The sequence below is a fragment of the Suricata suricatta genome, chromosome 8 (genome assembly GCF_006229205.1).
Source record: "Suricata suricatta isolate VVHF042 chromosome 8, meerkat_22Aug2017_6uvM2_HiC, whole genome shotgun sequence".
In the NCBI taxonomy this organism is placed as follows: Eukaryota; Metazoa; Chordata; class Mammalia; order Carnivora; family Herpestidae; genus Suricata; species Suricata suricatta.
This window is the reverse complement of record NC_043707.1, coordinates 51,017,189-51,031,485: the sequence shown is the minus strand read 5'-3', so window position 1 is coordinate 51,031,485 and position 14,297 is coordinate 51,017,189. Positions and strand designations below refer to the sequence as shown.

The 14,297-nt window shown below is 52.1% G+C and overlaps 1 protein-coding gene across 5 annotated transcripts in view; it reads right to left on the bottom strand.

Moving 5' to 3' along the window:
• Positions 1–3,866: 3,866 nt before the first annotated feature.
• KCNA2 (potassium voltage-gated channel subfamily A member 2) overlaps positions 3,867–14,297 on the bottom strand; it is a 27,748-nt gene continuing 17,317 nt past the window's right edge. For 3 of the 5 annotated variants that reach the window (XM_029947239.1, XM_029947238.1, XM_029947240.1), the window contains 2 exons: positions 12,452–12,791; positions 3,867–12,001 (listed from right to left, as the gene is read on the bottom strand). In XM_029947239.1, the coding sequence (XP_029803099.1) occupies positions 10,339–11,838 (1,500 nt within the window). In that variant the 5' untranslated portion in view covers positions 11,839–12,001; positions 12,452–12,791 and the 3' untranslated portion in view covers positions 3,867–10,338. Of the gene's footprint in view, positions 12,002–12,451; positions 12,792–13,298; positions 13,448–14,206; positions 14,292–14,297 lie in introns of those variants that run through there. The other 2 variants (XM_029947241.1, XM_029947242.1) reach the window with 2 other exon arrangements.

Here is a 14,297-nt window from a genome sequence, read left to right as displayed (position 1 = left end):
AAGTGAGACCTTGGTGCTGTAGCTTGCACACATCCCCACCCCCGTTCCCTTTTCCCCTTGATACATTTGTCTAACAAAATCTAAATAGTCAGGGCCAGACAAAACTCTGACCAGCTCCCATCCCTCCACTCTTTAGAGGTGGGAGCACCATGTCTCACAGGAGAAACTAGCAGGAGGGACTGGACCTTGAGAGCCTGATTCAGATTTCTATTTCTTTGGGGGCAAGGGGCCCTATTGGTCATTGTTAGTCTGCTTGGGGCTGTTTGGAGACGTCTAGAGTTCTTCCAAATCCTTCACAGTTCCCATTCCATGTCGGAGGAGATGCCCCTGGCCCAGCAGCTGTCCTCAAAAGCTCTCACCCTTGTATGGAAACCAATTTGACAATATACTATTAATAAAAAAAAAATTAAAAAAAAAGCTCTCACCCATCACACTTTCCCTTGTCCCCTCTGTACCTGCTGCCCAGAAACAACACCCTGTGCAGGAGATTGGGATGCAGGGGCCAGCTGCTTCAGTTGGTCAGTTTCCTAGTGGCAGAATATGGCAGAATATGTAGGGGTCATCATTAACGAGACACTAGGAGCAGGGTGGAGTGTGCTTGGGGGTGGCTGAGTGCAAGGACTTCTCTTACCTCCCGCCTTGCTTCCTTCTGAGCCATCCAAATGCCGGGGAGTGAAGCTATGCACTAGATTAGCCCTTAGGAACAATCAGATAGATGTGTCTCAGCAGTGTGTGTGTGTGTGTGTGTGTGTGTGTGTGTGTGTGTGTGTGTGTGAAATCTTTTCCAAGGAGGTGCCGCTGCTTCAGTGCATGGCTGGAGAGCTGGGCCTTTCCTGCTGGGCAAGCAAAGGTGGATGTCCTCCTCATGTGACTATTGACAGCATGGTTGATGCAGACCCCTGGGCACCAGCAGGAATGGGCAGAAGTGGGCGGGGGTTTGAGAACAAGGCCCTCAAAGGTGGGTGCAGCTGGAGTTAAATGAGGGGCCGCCCTTACTCTTCATACAGGGTCCCCCTTCCCCGCCCATCCCCAAGTGCATAGAAGATGCAAGAAACTCTGACATACTGTGGGGGGAGATCTCAGGACCCTCCCACCCCCACTGTCCCATCCCCATTCTCTGCTCTGTGTGCATTGGACCCTCGGGCAAGGGCAGGTGGGCACGTGGCCCAGGTGGCCCCTGATGCCACCAGGAGAGCCCTCTCCTGGCCTGCCCTGGTCTCGGGGGGGCCCTCGCATTTGCAGAAACCAGAGTGATGGCGAGGCAAGCTCTCGTGTGTGTTGTAGAGACGGTAGTCCGGTCAAGCAAGAAAGAAGGTGGAGACCATCAGTGTCTGTCAAAAATTTTATTTTATGTTTTCTTTTCACACAGAATGATGTTAAAATAAATCCTCAGTAATATATATATTTATATACCTATTTACTTCTGTCGATATTTACAAAAGACGGCGGTGCTCTATGAAGTCTATGTACACCCATGGTCAAGTGGACAGACAGCGTTCATTGAGGCATGTATGTACACACATATGTATAGCCTATGTACAAATATCAGACCCTACTGACATAGGAACTCTCAGCTGCAGAAGTCCTGGGTGGGGCAGTGTTGGTGGGGCCGAAAGCTTCCAGAATACGTCAGCAAGAATGATAATACCTAAATATCCTGTGCAATGCAGTTACAGCTGGTGTCTAAATTTTCATGAAGCAAACAAACAGTTAAATGCTTCCCAACTCCCATGAGTCTTCCCCACAAGTCCTGCTCCGCCTTCAGCTCCCATTGGTCCCCAGCCTCTTATCACCATGGAGACCCCGGTTCCCTTTCGGCATCATCCTTACGAAGCTTTACCATCAGCCTTGGAGTTCCTTCTCCTATCGATCCCAGGGAGGCTTATTTATCTGCCTCTGCTTTTTGAGTTTACAGCAATTATCAGAGACAGGACACGGGAGGGCAGCTTTGGAGTCATGCATGAGCAGCAAGGAAGCCAGTGCAAACCCTAATTAGAGTCTGTGCTGCATGAGCCTAAGTGAGCGGCCATTTCCACATTTTATATATATGTGTGTGTAATATATAAAATCTCCAGAGACAGCCTGTATCAGCACATAAGCACACAGGTCTAGAAAAAGCACCCTGCACTCATGAGCTTTATAGCTGCGTCCCTGCTGAAAAGTAGAGAATCCTCCTTGATGGCTGGCTCCATTAATTCCGACTGTTCCAAGATTACCCTTAGTGGAGAGAGGGGTGCAGGGATGCAGAAACCCAGGCAGAGGCCAATTTGGCCAGGGCATTGTTTGCTCAGCAGGCCAGAGCTCGATCATGGGACTTTCCAGCTTCCTGGGGCCCTTCAAATGAAGGAATCATCCAAGCACGACAACAAAAGGAAACTGGGTCGTTCGGATCCCACGTGAAGGCAGAACTGGGGCAAAGCACAGAGCATGTTCAGACCCTCCAGAGCTGACACTCGCCCTCGCCAATGCCAGCCAGGCCGCGCTTGCTCTTCTCTCCCGTTTCCTTGCCTGCAGCTGTTTGCTCCTGTCCAACCCTACCTGGCAGGTCACGCCCAGCACTTCACAAGCAAAAGAGGCAATAAAGTCAGCAGCAGACACAGAAATTGCTTAGTAGCAAAGCGAGCCCCTGGATATTCCCTTCCTCCCAGCCCCACCTCTCACTCTCTGTAGCTGCCCTTGTACAAACAAGGCAGCCAGTGTCTAGGGAATCCTTTTCGGGGAGAAGCAGGGCTTGGAGCCTCTCACAAGGACTTAGAAGAGACACAGGACTGAGTCCTCTGGGTAGCTACTGTAGGTCCTCGCACACAGCCACATTGATGCTGCCCTCAATTATCTAGATGTTGCAGCAGCTGTGCACATTATTACGTAATCACACCTGCTCTGTGCATCCGTCACTGGTATGATGCAGGGAGTTCTCAGCAGCACACTCATCTGGAACATACCTGCCTATTTTAGGCATGCAGAGGAGCACAAAGAGTTTTATCTGTTTCTGCGCCGAGGTTCATGCAATGTGAGAAGTGGCCATCCAGCCAGGCTGCCTCGCCTGCCCCAGTTTACGTGCTGGTCAGGCTAAGTCTGGGTTATGAGCTTCTCCCACCGGATCATGGCCAGCATGGCCAGACTGGAGGGCTGCTGTGAGCGGTGGGAGGTGGCAGACACCCCTGCACTGGCTCAGTTACCCCAGATAGCAGTGGGATTCCTTCCCACCTGCCCTTGTCCGAGTAGACTGCATGTAGTCAAATGCAGGACGTGAAGCTGGAGCTCTCTACTGTGCATCTAACATGCCGCCAGGGAAGATGGAGAATGGGAGTGTGGTTCAGCTCAGAGCCAGTTGCTTCTCCAAAGAGGCAACTGATTTATAGCTGCTCTCTTGCCCATACCTACAATCTACATTTGGTCAGAATGACAGGGTGAGTTTGTTAGTTCTATTGGTTATCACACTACTTGCCTTCCAAGGGGCAGAGACGTTCTTTAGATCTTCATCAAAACCATTACTTGTAGATCTCTCAAAATTCAAGCCTAGGATGCCACCCATGACAAAGGGAAAGTCTAATAGATCAGTCCTGTGCCATTCTTTCATCAAGCTCCCCCCCATCCCACCCCTAAGAGCCAAAAGTTTGGAATAACTTTTTTGCCTTCTGTGATGAGGTTACAGTCAACCTAGGGCAGACAGAACAAAGGATAAAGCACCTGGCCCTTAGATCAGACTTCCCTTTTATCCCTGAGTCAGGCAGCCACCTGGGAGGGAAAGGAAAGAGGTGATCCTGGAGCCCGATCATTTGTTATGAAAGAAGTGCCTTCCAGAGAGGTTCCTACGCAGAAGAAAAAGAGCTGAACTGGGGAGGTGGTAAGAATGCAAAGGAAGGTCATTTAAAAATTCAAATAAATGCAGTTTATTCCTTGGATTGCCAAATGCATTCCACATTGGTGAAGCTAAGGGGACCGGTCACTGTATAATTTTTGAAACAATGGTATACATATATACATATACTATACATATATACACAGACATATGTATATATGGAAAACCTCTGATAACTCAGGACCAATTAACTGAAACCTCGATTAACACAAGCATTGTTTTCTTACTGCACTTTCAGTAGAAAGAGGCAAACGACAACAGGGCATTCTCTGATAAGACAGGACGTGCCCAAAAGGCCAACTTCCGGGTATGCCTTGCAGCCAGCGTACATTCAGCCTATCTCTTTGGTCTCCTCCGTCTGCACTTCCGTCCGATGAGCACTGAGGTTTACAGTGTTGACCCTGAGCAATGCAAGGTCTGTCGTCTTAAACACTCTACTTGCTAAGGCAGGAAAGTTTATACTAACCTACTTAGGAAATGGGTTGTTGTTTTTTTTCAATAGCGAAGGTTGAACCCAGACATGTCCCATTCCCACACACGAACAACCGTAATTGTAAAGCAGTTAGGCCACTCCCTTCCCTGAGGATTTCCCCATCAGTTTACTGAGGTTTTGCTGTATGTATGTGTAGAAAGCAAGGTGGATTGAGAAGCAATGGAATGGGACCCTGGGGTTGCCAGCCTTGATTGTCCAGTCTGAATATTTAACCTCCTAGATTGTTATTTCAGGAGGTGGGGGGGATTCTTCTGAAGCCCCCAGTTATGTGTGCAAATATTTGTGCAAGTATACACGGTAGCGGGTTGTGGGGCCTTTGCTTCTCCAGCGTCATGCCCTGTGCACCCACTTCCTGTCCCTGCAGATCTCTACCCCCAGCAACTTGCTTCCCTCCACAGCTCTCATGGAGTCCCTTTGGTAAAGCAAGTTGGCTTATTTCAAAGGACAGCCAGAGGACAATTCCCCTAATCTGCCCAGGCTACCGATCCCAGGTATGAACCTCCAGGCCACATTCCCCCAGCATCCATCCCCCTGGAGAGGGGAGGAAGGGAAACAAATGGATCAAGTAATGGCTTTTAGTGCATGGAAATGATCTTCTGTAATGGCTCAGGATGCTTTATTCTTATCTATTGGTAAGTGCTTTCCTGCAGGGTTCCATTACACCCTGCCAGATTGAGAGTCCATGAGATGGGCTGGCGTGAGGTCACTCAGACTCAAGGTTTCAGGGCCTACAGGTTGCGAGAATGACATGTGAGAGCTGGCAGACAGAGGCAGGCAGGGGCGGGGGGAGGGACAGAGAGGCACCCAGAGAGAAGTACACATGGGAAAGAGAGACACAAAGAAAGCCTACTGGGGGGGGGGGGGAGCTTCCTTGTGCATATTTGCACCCCTGCGTACATTTACATTCCAAAGGAGTGTCAGGGCCTCAGAGGACAGGAGCCATGTAAGCACACGGGAAGAAGAGGGAACCACAGACAGAACGAACGCTCAGAAGCCAAGGGCATTATCTGATAATCCAAGTACTATCATTTTTCAGTCCTGAGAACATGGTTTTGAAAAGCTATTGCTAAAGAAAACAGTCACTATTGATTTTATTGCACGTTTCCTCGTTAAAAATATTTCAAACACAAACTGTGAGAGATGGAGCTGAGCTTTGGTGGGAAGGGAAGCAGAAAGAAAGGAAAAGTGAACTGGATTTGTTTGAAGAAGAAATCTATCCCAGCTTGGAGGGGATCCTTCACATCCACATAACCCTGCTTGCCGCTTTGATGAGGAAACAGAGCTGGTCTCAACCAGGGCGGACTCTAAAGATACAAATGATGGTCACACTAGCCCTGGGGATGCCTCCCAGCATCTAGTGCTCTGCTAGGTTAGCTCAGGTGGCTAATGATGCTAGAGGTTGTCATAAGTTCAAACCTGCCAATGGGCACTTTGCCAAGGCTAAGGGACCCCCCACTCTATCGCCAAGGAGCCCCCAAAGCATTATAGCCTGTGTGGACCAGCCTCTCAGACCAGGCAGCCATCACCCAGATGGAGGCTGTTATGATAATGGGACCCAGGAGAAACAGAGCTTGAGCAGAGCTCACCATCCCAACTCCTGGGTAAACCATTCAAAGCACCTATCTTCCTGTCTGCCATGGGGGCTATGCGATTTGCAAACTGTTTCCCCTTTGGGGAAAGTCAGCCTCCACCTCTTTTGCCACTACTGTGGGCTGCACTAAACCCCCACCCTGAGACTCTTCAGAGAGCACTGCCCTCTCTCAACATGAGTTCGCGCTGCTATTTAATGGCTAACTATAAGAGTAAGTTGGCCAAAGTTCTCACTACAGTGGAATGAGAGATCCAGGGACAGCAGATAAGACAAGCCAGTCCTGCAACCCTCCCCACATGAAGCAGCCACAGGAGCACTCAGGCGGGGGTTCAAGCTTTCATGGAGCCCTTTCCACATCAAGCCAATGGAATCTAGAGGCACACTTCCTGGGGGCCGTGTCCAAAAAGCTAACCTCCTGGTGACCTGCCTTTTCCATCTTCAGAAGCCCAGCTCAGAGGGGCAGAGAGGAAGGAAGACAGCGTGTCAAACACCACAGAAGTTTCTGGAAGCAAAAAGCCATAATTATGTCCTTAGTTAAGTTCAGTGCCTGCAAAGTTTACTCTGAAATTTGACCCTGTCTTCCTGATGATCTCCCCCACCTTTCTTGGACTTCTTTCTCTTTAGCCTCCTGCAAACTCCAACTTTCTTAAAGATTTGAGCTCACGGAGATACCTGCTGAAGCTCATTTTAAGAAATAAGTCAATGTCTGGTCTTGACTTTCTGACCCACCCCTGACAACGCCACTGAGGGATGGAGGGCAGGGTGGTCTGTGGATGTTGAGGGCATTTTCACTCTGGTTTGGGGCCCAGGCCCCTGCAGTTTCTTGAGCCATCACGGCTTTCAAGAGAAAGGAGCTGAATCTAGAGAGCTTAGGGGTTGGGAGCAGGGGAGGCTGGGCTAAGGGGTTGCCTGTGTGGACTGGCTCCAAAGGAACGGGCACGGCGTAGGCGTTAGGCTTCTGGTTGTCCTAGGTCTTTCCACACCCGCGTTTCTGGTGGGAGGAAGGTGAGTAAGTAGACGGCCTCTGAGATTCCCCGTCTTAATCAGAGTTTTCTACTTAACAATGGGGGGCCCATCTTTCTGCTTTAAACCTTGTGGTTACTTTTCTGAAATCTGGAGGTGGGAGAAAGAGAAGAGGGTAGGGAAAGAGGCTTCTTGAAGGCTACTGAGGGGTACAGATGCAGGCTAGGGAAAAGTGATGACATCTCCTCTCATTTGTGTCTATTAATTTGTAGCTCTGGGGCAGAGAAATGGATCGGAGCATATGTGCACATTCTGTGAAAATTAAGAGTGGATATGCTTGGGTGAATGTGGCATATTTTCTGTGCTTCATGTGAGTAAATGCATCATGTGTATAGGCTGAGTTTGTGTGTATCTTGTGGGCAGAAGCAATACAAAGTGTCTATTTTACATACATACCCATTGTGTTCCTATGGTTTTTATGCATCTTGCCTCGGAGTTGCAGGTGTGTTTTTGTACATGGCGTATGTAGGCCTTTTTGTGTTGTGTTCCGTGTTGGTGAGTGCATTCCAGGTCAGTGCTGAGTGTGCATGCTTTGGACGTGGGTGTAGTTATGTATCATCTGCGTGTGTGCCCTTTTCATTAACTGGTGTGTGTACATTTTGTATTTGTGTGTGGCAGCAGTGTATCTACCTCTTTTGGGGTGGGTGTGCATTTGTGCGTATGTGCCTGCACCTGTGAATATTTTATAGTCCCAGGTCAAAGACACTGGGATAAAAGGTCTACCCCCTGACAGAGGCCTTAGGTATGGATTGTTTTACCCTCCGTTTCCCGAGGTCTGTGTCTTCCCCACCCCATGTCTTGAGATTTCAGCACCAGCTCCCAGGAAGGAGAGGAAGAAAGCATAGAGGCTTCGCACTGGGCATGGGGTGTCCTGCAGATATCTGGGGATGTGGGTGACCAGGAACTAATGAGCACCCTGGGCCTAGCACCCTGAGCTGGTGCCCCACCACCCAGGTAACTGCAGGTGCTCAATAGCCAACAGCGAGGATAGGGCTGGACTGACCGCACAACCCGCTGTGTTTGGGAAATTTAAGCCATTAGGTTGAAAGGAAAGAAGCTCAGTCTGTGAGGCTAAAGCCTCCTCACCTCCACCCATTCCAGGGCCAGCCTGAACTCTACCTTTATGCTGTGGGGTGCTCATTCACTCTCAGACTGTCTTGGGGTGAAGGCGAGGGCGGGGGAAGGAGTCTCTCTCCGCCCCCTTGGTTTGTTTAAGCAGCTCTGGTTGCCAGTTCAATGAGGAGAGAGGTTGAGCCTGGCAATCGTGGATCGTCTAGGGTCTCCGTGCCTTGGTCCTGGACTTCAGAAATGTCCGCGTGGAGCAAGGTCACTTCCAGTCCAGACTTGCGGCCTTTTGGGACCCCAGAAGCCCTCCTCCTGGTGTCCGTGCTTTGAAGCAGGTGATCCATTCTGGCTCTTTAGGGAAAGGTTCATTAAAGTGACTGATGCGGAGCCAAGTGACAATAAAGACCAAAGAGGGTGGGGGAAGATGACAACAGAGATGATTTACATGATGTGCTGTAGAAAGAAGGCTGAGGCGGGTCTAGCCCAGGGCGGCTGGAGCTGGGAGGACCGCGGGCCCTTGTGCACTCAGTAAGACAGGCTTCAGCCCCGGGAAACTGAAGCCGCAGCACATGGAGGGCAGAGAGACAACTACAACACCTAAGACTCCGTGAAGACTGGAGTGTCTGAGGGAATGACAGCAAACCCAGGCCCAGTCGGGTTACTGATGAGATAAATTAACCCATGAGGCCTCTCAGACAACCAAGCCATCCAGCAGTGGATTTGCTCCTGAACCTGAACTCCAGAGAATGAATATGTGTGTGTGTGTGTGTGTGTGTGTGTGTGTGTGTGTGTGTGCATGCGCATATAAACATATGCACACACACATGTATGTATGTATATAATACGTAATATATACATACATACTCTAGTGCACATAGTCAAACACATGCATAAATTGCCCTGTGTCAAAAATATTGCATAAGCTTATACAAGGTTCAAATGCAATTTGTTTTTCCTATAGCTAGCTAGGTAGAGGAACTCGTGAAAGAGATACTCAATATATATTTATATACACTGGATCCACAAATCCACCTGTCCTCAGGACCAGATGCCCTGGTCAGCTATAGAGTCATGCCCACGACTAGGTTAATTCCTAAGGTGCAATTATGTGAGGTGTTCAGGCGCTGTGTTCCCTGCTCCCCTTCCTGGCTTTGCAGAGGTCTGTGCCTCAGCTTGGAGGGACAGGGATGGTGGGCTGGAGAGCCACAAGTTTCGGTTCCCCATGCCAAACAGTCTCTTTCTTTTTTTTTTTTTCTTCTGATTGAGGGCTTTTGTCCTCCAATGGGGGAAAAACAAACCCTAGTTCAGTGCTACTCCTGGGCTATTAATACTCTAAATATGAATACTGTGTAGGCTACTAAGAAAATAGGTTATCTCCTGTGTTTTAAATATTGAGATTCATGCAAGAAACACCCATGCAGCTCTATCACATCATTGGTAATTTCACTGCAGTGTCAGTGCCGCTAGCACGGCACTGGGAAAGCAGATGTCTGCAAACTCCAGTGTAACGAAGAAATCAGACCTGTTTTGTGACCCTGAAGCCTGCAAAAATGGTAAGATCTGAGGAGGGGAGGTCCCTCGGTTTGCTAGCTTCTCCCCATAGGCCTAAGAGCAAATGTGAAACTTGACAGCTCACATTCGGTCATACTAACCGTCCCTCCCCTTGGGGTTCCCTCACATCCACACTGCGGAGAAAAACCAAATGCAGCATCTTCCATTATGAAACACAAGCCTCCAGAGCATCTACTTGGCAACTGCAACTGACAATCCCCTGCCCGTGACACAGAAAGTGATTCCAACACACGGGCCTGTGTGTTCTTTTCAATGCGGAAATGGGAATGACCTTTTGCATAATTACCAGCGCTTTAAAGCTAAGCCACCAGGGTTTTCCCCTGTGAAGGGAGAGGTGGGCTCCTATGGGATGATGGGGTTGGGGGCCTGGAGGCTGGGGCGGCGCATCTCCCGGGTGCCATGTGCATCTAATTTGGAAGGGAAGGTGGCATTGATGTGGGGGGCTACGTATCTGATACGAGGTGGCCCCAATGTGTCCTTCTGAAATTTTGGCTTCATAGGTGACTCCCCTGTTTGGAAACCCCTAAGCCGGTGATGAAGATTCGCATGAAAGCCATGGACAGATACTCTGTGTTCTAAATCAAAAATCAAAGATCAAAAAAGTCACTTGCACGACTATTGCTCTCCATGCAGAACCAGATACACACTGTAGAACACACTGACTACAATGCAGGCTCTTATGCAATATCTGCATTAGTTCCATGGAGCTGCGAGTACGTTAATAGGTTTCAGTCAGACATCAGTTAACATTTTGGTGATATTCACATAGTTTGTATTAGCCAAAGTGCAGTTGGCCGTTTTCAAGTTTTCCTCTCTAAAGTCCTCGTTACTGTTGTTAACCCCCTCCTGGATCTCCATGTAATCGGACTTACTAATGGTAGAGGCACTTCTACTTTTCTTTAGGTCAGGGGAGGATGGGATCTTTGGACAGCTCGTCACTTGCAGGTACTGGGCCTGCTCCTCTCCCTCTGTCTCCCGGTGGTAGAAGTAGTTGAAGTTGGACACTATGACGGGGACTGGTAAGGCAATGGTTAACACACCTGCAATCGCGCACAGGGAACCCACGATCTTTCCCCCGATGGTAGTTGGAACCATGTCTCCATAGCCTACAGTTGTCATGGAGACGACTGCCCACCAGAAGGCATCCGGGATGCTAGGGAACTGGGACTCTCGCTCATCGGCCTCTGCGAAATAGACAGCACTAGAGAAAAGGATGACCCCGATGAAGAGGAAGAAGATCAGGAGGCCCAATTCTCGCATGCTGGCTTTGAGGGTCTGACCTAGAATCTGGAGACCTTTGGAGTGTCTAGACAACTTGAAAATCCTAAAGACTCTTACCAACCGGATGACGCGGAGGATGGCCAGAGACATGGCCTGCTGGCCCTGCTGGGCATCCTCTGGCTTCTCAGCCAGTTCTGTCCCCAGGGTGATGAAGTAGGGAATGATGGCCACAATGTCGATGATGTTCATGATGTTGGTGAAGAAGCCGGCTTTGCTGGGACAGGCGAAGAACCTCACCAAGAACTCAAAGGAGAACCAGATGATGCAGAGGGTCTCCACGATGAAGAAAGGGTCAGTGAAGGAAGTCGACTGCTGGTACCCGATGGTGCTGTTGGAATAGGTATGGAAGGTCACCCCGCCACCATGCATGTCCTCGTTCTCATCCCGGAATATGGGCAGCGTTTCCAGGCAGAAGCTGACAATCGAGATCAGAATCACCATGACAGATACAATAGCTATAATCCTGGCAGGCCCTGAGCTCTCTGGGTATTCAAAGAGGAGCCACACCTGCCTCTGAAACTCATTTTCAGGCAGAGGACGCTCTTCCTCTTTGATGTAGCCTTCGTCTTCCCGAAACATTTCCATCGCTTCTTCTCCCAGCTCATAAAACCGAATCTCCTCAGAGAATATATCTAAGGGCACGTTCACAGGTCGCCTCAGCCGGCCCCCAGACTGGTAATAGTACAAGATGGCATCGAAGCTGGGGCGGTTCCGATCGAAAAAGTACTCATTTCGGAGAGGGTCGAAGTATCGCATCCGCTTCTTTGGGTCCCCTAAGAGGGTCTCTGGAAACTGGGCTAAGGTCTTCAGCTGGGTCTCGAACCGCAGCCCTGAGATGTTGATCACTACCCTCTCACAGCACTCGTGGTCTGCCTCTGGGTCATAGGTGTCCTGTGGGTGCCCGGGGAGGGCAGCAGCCTCGTCTGCTGGCTCTCCGGTGGCCACTGTCATAATTGGGGCTGAGAGAAGGGCCTCACACTATGCCTTCCAGCTGCCTGGTGGCAGGGAGCTCAGGGTGCTGCTTACGGCCCCTGGAAATGTAGAAGCATCGGCCTGGGTTCCCGTGGCAGAGCCCTGAGGGCTCTCTGAGAGCTGGAGAGACAGCCTCGCTTGGCTGAAAGACAGAGGCAGTTAAGGACATGAGACTACTCAGCATCGGCAGCCTGACCTCCGTTGCTACTCCTGGTTTCCTATCTCTCAGCCAAGAGTTCAGAAATATCACCACCACCACCACCACTACCACAAAGCAGAACTTACTTTCACCTTGTAACCTGGCTGGGGATCGGAGGCAAGCAGGTGGCAGTCTCTCAAGAAAGCTCTGGATTGCCCTGCACTGGGGGAAGATGGCTGGTACAGGCCCCCTCTGCTCTGCACAGGCTTCATGGAGCACAACCCCATCACAGAGGCTGGAAGGGAGCCCTCTCGCAGGCACTGAACTCATGTCTTGGAGATACCTGCACTCTGGGAGGTATCCACAGCGGTGCACCTTGGGCCTGGGTCTCCCTCATTGCCCCCACTCCAATGACTCTACACATGGCTGTTATTAAATAATAGATTGATTTACCTGGCAAGGCAGGAACCCGAAGCTCTCCTCCACACAGAGCTGATCAGATACTGTGGGAATCCTAGATACACAAATAGGCAGCCTGGCTGCCCATCACGCCTTCTCACTTGAGCGAGAAATAATGGTGAGTCATTCTGGGCAGGAGGGCAGGCTCCAGGTCCTGGAGGTGAGCTCCAGAACTGGGCTGGCCTGGAGGGGCAGCAGAGGGCCTGGCCAGGGGCCACGCAGGACTCCAGGGCAGCCGAACTTGGGTCTGGAGCCTTTGGAAGGAAGGAGGCAAGATGCAAGGTTCAGCAAAAGCCGGAGTCCTCCTGGCTGTCCTCAGGAGGTGTGACGCTGCCTGGAAAAAACAGCAGAAAGGTGGAACCGGGGCTCTGGGTGAGCTGGTGCTGAGATTTAGGAGGGCTCTGGCGGCTAAGCCTTCCATGCCCGCCTTCCATGCTGGTGTCACACCTGAGCGCTACCCCTCAGCCTCCCAGCCTCCTCGGGGCGGGCTTCCATCAGCTGGGAGCATTTCTCCCAGGGAACAAGCCTTCAGGCTCAGCTGGGCCTGTCTCCTCTAGGGGCCTCAGAGGGCAGAGCCACAGATTTCCCTTGGTCCTCAGCAGCCTTCAGGAGGGACTCTAGGCAGAGCCCTCCAGCCCCTAGGTCAGAACACAGCATCTCCCAAGGGGAGGAATTCCTTCACTGCAGCCTGACCATAAGCTCTGACCTCGGCAGGGTCCAGGAGGAGGCAGAACCCCTCCCCCCCACCCCAACACGCACTCCTTCAAAGCCCATCTAGGGAGATTCCTCACACGGAAAGGTCGATTCTGCAAAAGCTGGCTGGCTTGGTCCCAGGACTTACTCTCCCTCGGGGATCCCTAGGCTGTAGGCTTCCCTCCGAGCAGGGTTGCATTTGATCTGGGCAGGCGCTCGACCACCGATTTCTCCCCAAGAGAAAATCCCTCACATCTCGGCAGGGAGCGCAGACCGAACGCTCGCCCAGACAGGCTGCTAGGCGGCTTGGCAGCCGGGAGAGGGGGAGCCTGGAGGAAGCCGGCTTCCGGGCTGGCCCCCTGCCGGCCCAATCCCGCCGGCCCCAGGGCGGGGAGGGGTCTGGGCCCTCTCCCCAGCGCCCCGACTCCGGCCGGGATTCCGCCAGGCGCGCTCAGCGCTCGGTTCCGCGCCTGCGGACCGGACCCACCAGCTGGCGGCCGCTGCGAGCGCCGCCTTAACCCTTTCCTGCCCGGCCGCTGCGGGCCCGAGCGCAGCCCGGCTCTCTCGCCCCTGGGGGTACATCTCCACCCGAAAACAAGGGAGCCCGAACTCTGAGGGGTGGGGTGGGGAGTAGGGTGCTGCCCCAGATTTCCTCCTTCTCCTACGCGCGGGGGCTCCGCCGCAGCGCACAGCCCCGGAAAAGCGGAGATGCCTTGCCCCGCCGCAAAGCCGTTTTGATTTGGAGAGGGGAATGCAGGCCGGCGTGCCGACTGGTTCGGGTCCTACCAACCCGCGCTATTGACCAGACCCGGTTCCGCTGTCGGCCGCACTTCCCATCACCCGCCCGCGCCGTGCGCCGCGCAAGGGTCCCGAGCCCATCTCGTGCCCTCTCCTTCCGCAGGGCACCAGCCCCCCACTCCTGCTCGCCCGGGCCAGACTCAGCCTGAGGCTGCCGCGCTGCAGGCTGTGCCGCCGGGTTCCCCGCAGCCCCTTTGCGCGCCGCAGCCCGGGCAGGGGACGCGGCACGCGCAGCCCAGCGCCCCGACACCGGTTTACCCTTCCCGCTGGGCACCCGGGGCCTCCATGTTCCTGGGTGACCGCGAGCGCCGTGGAGCGGCGGCGACGGCGGCGGGGTGCGGGCGGCCAG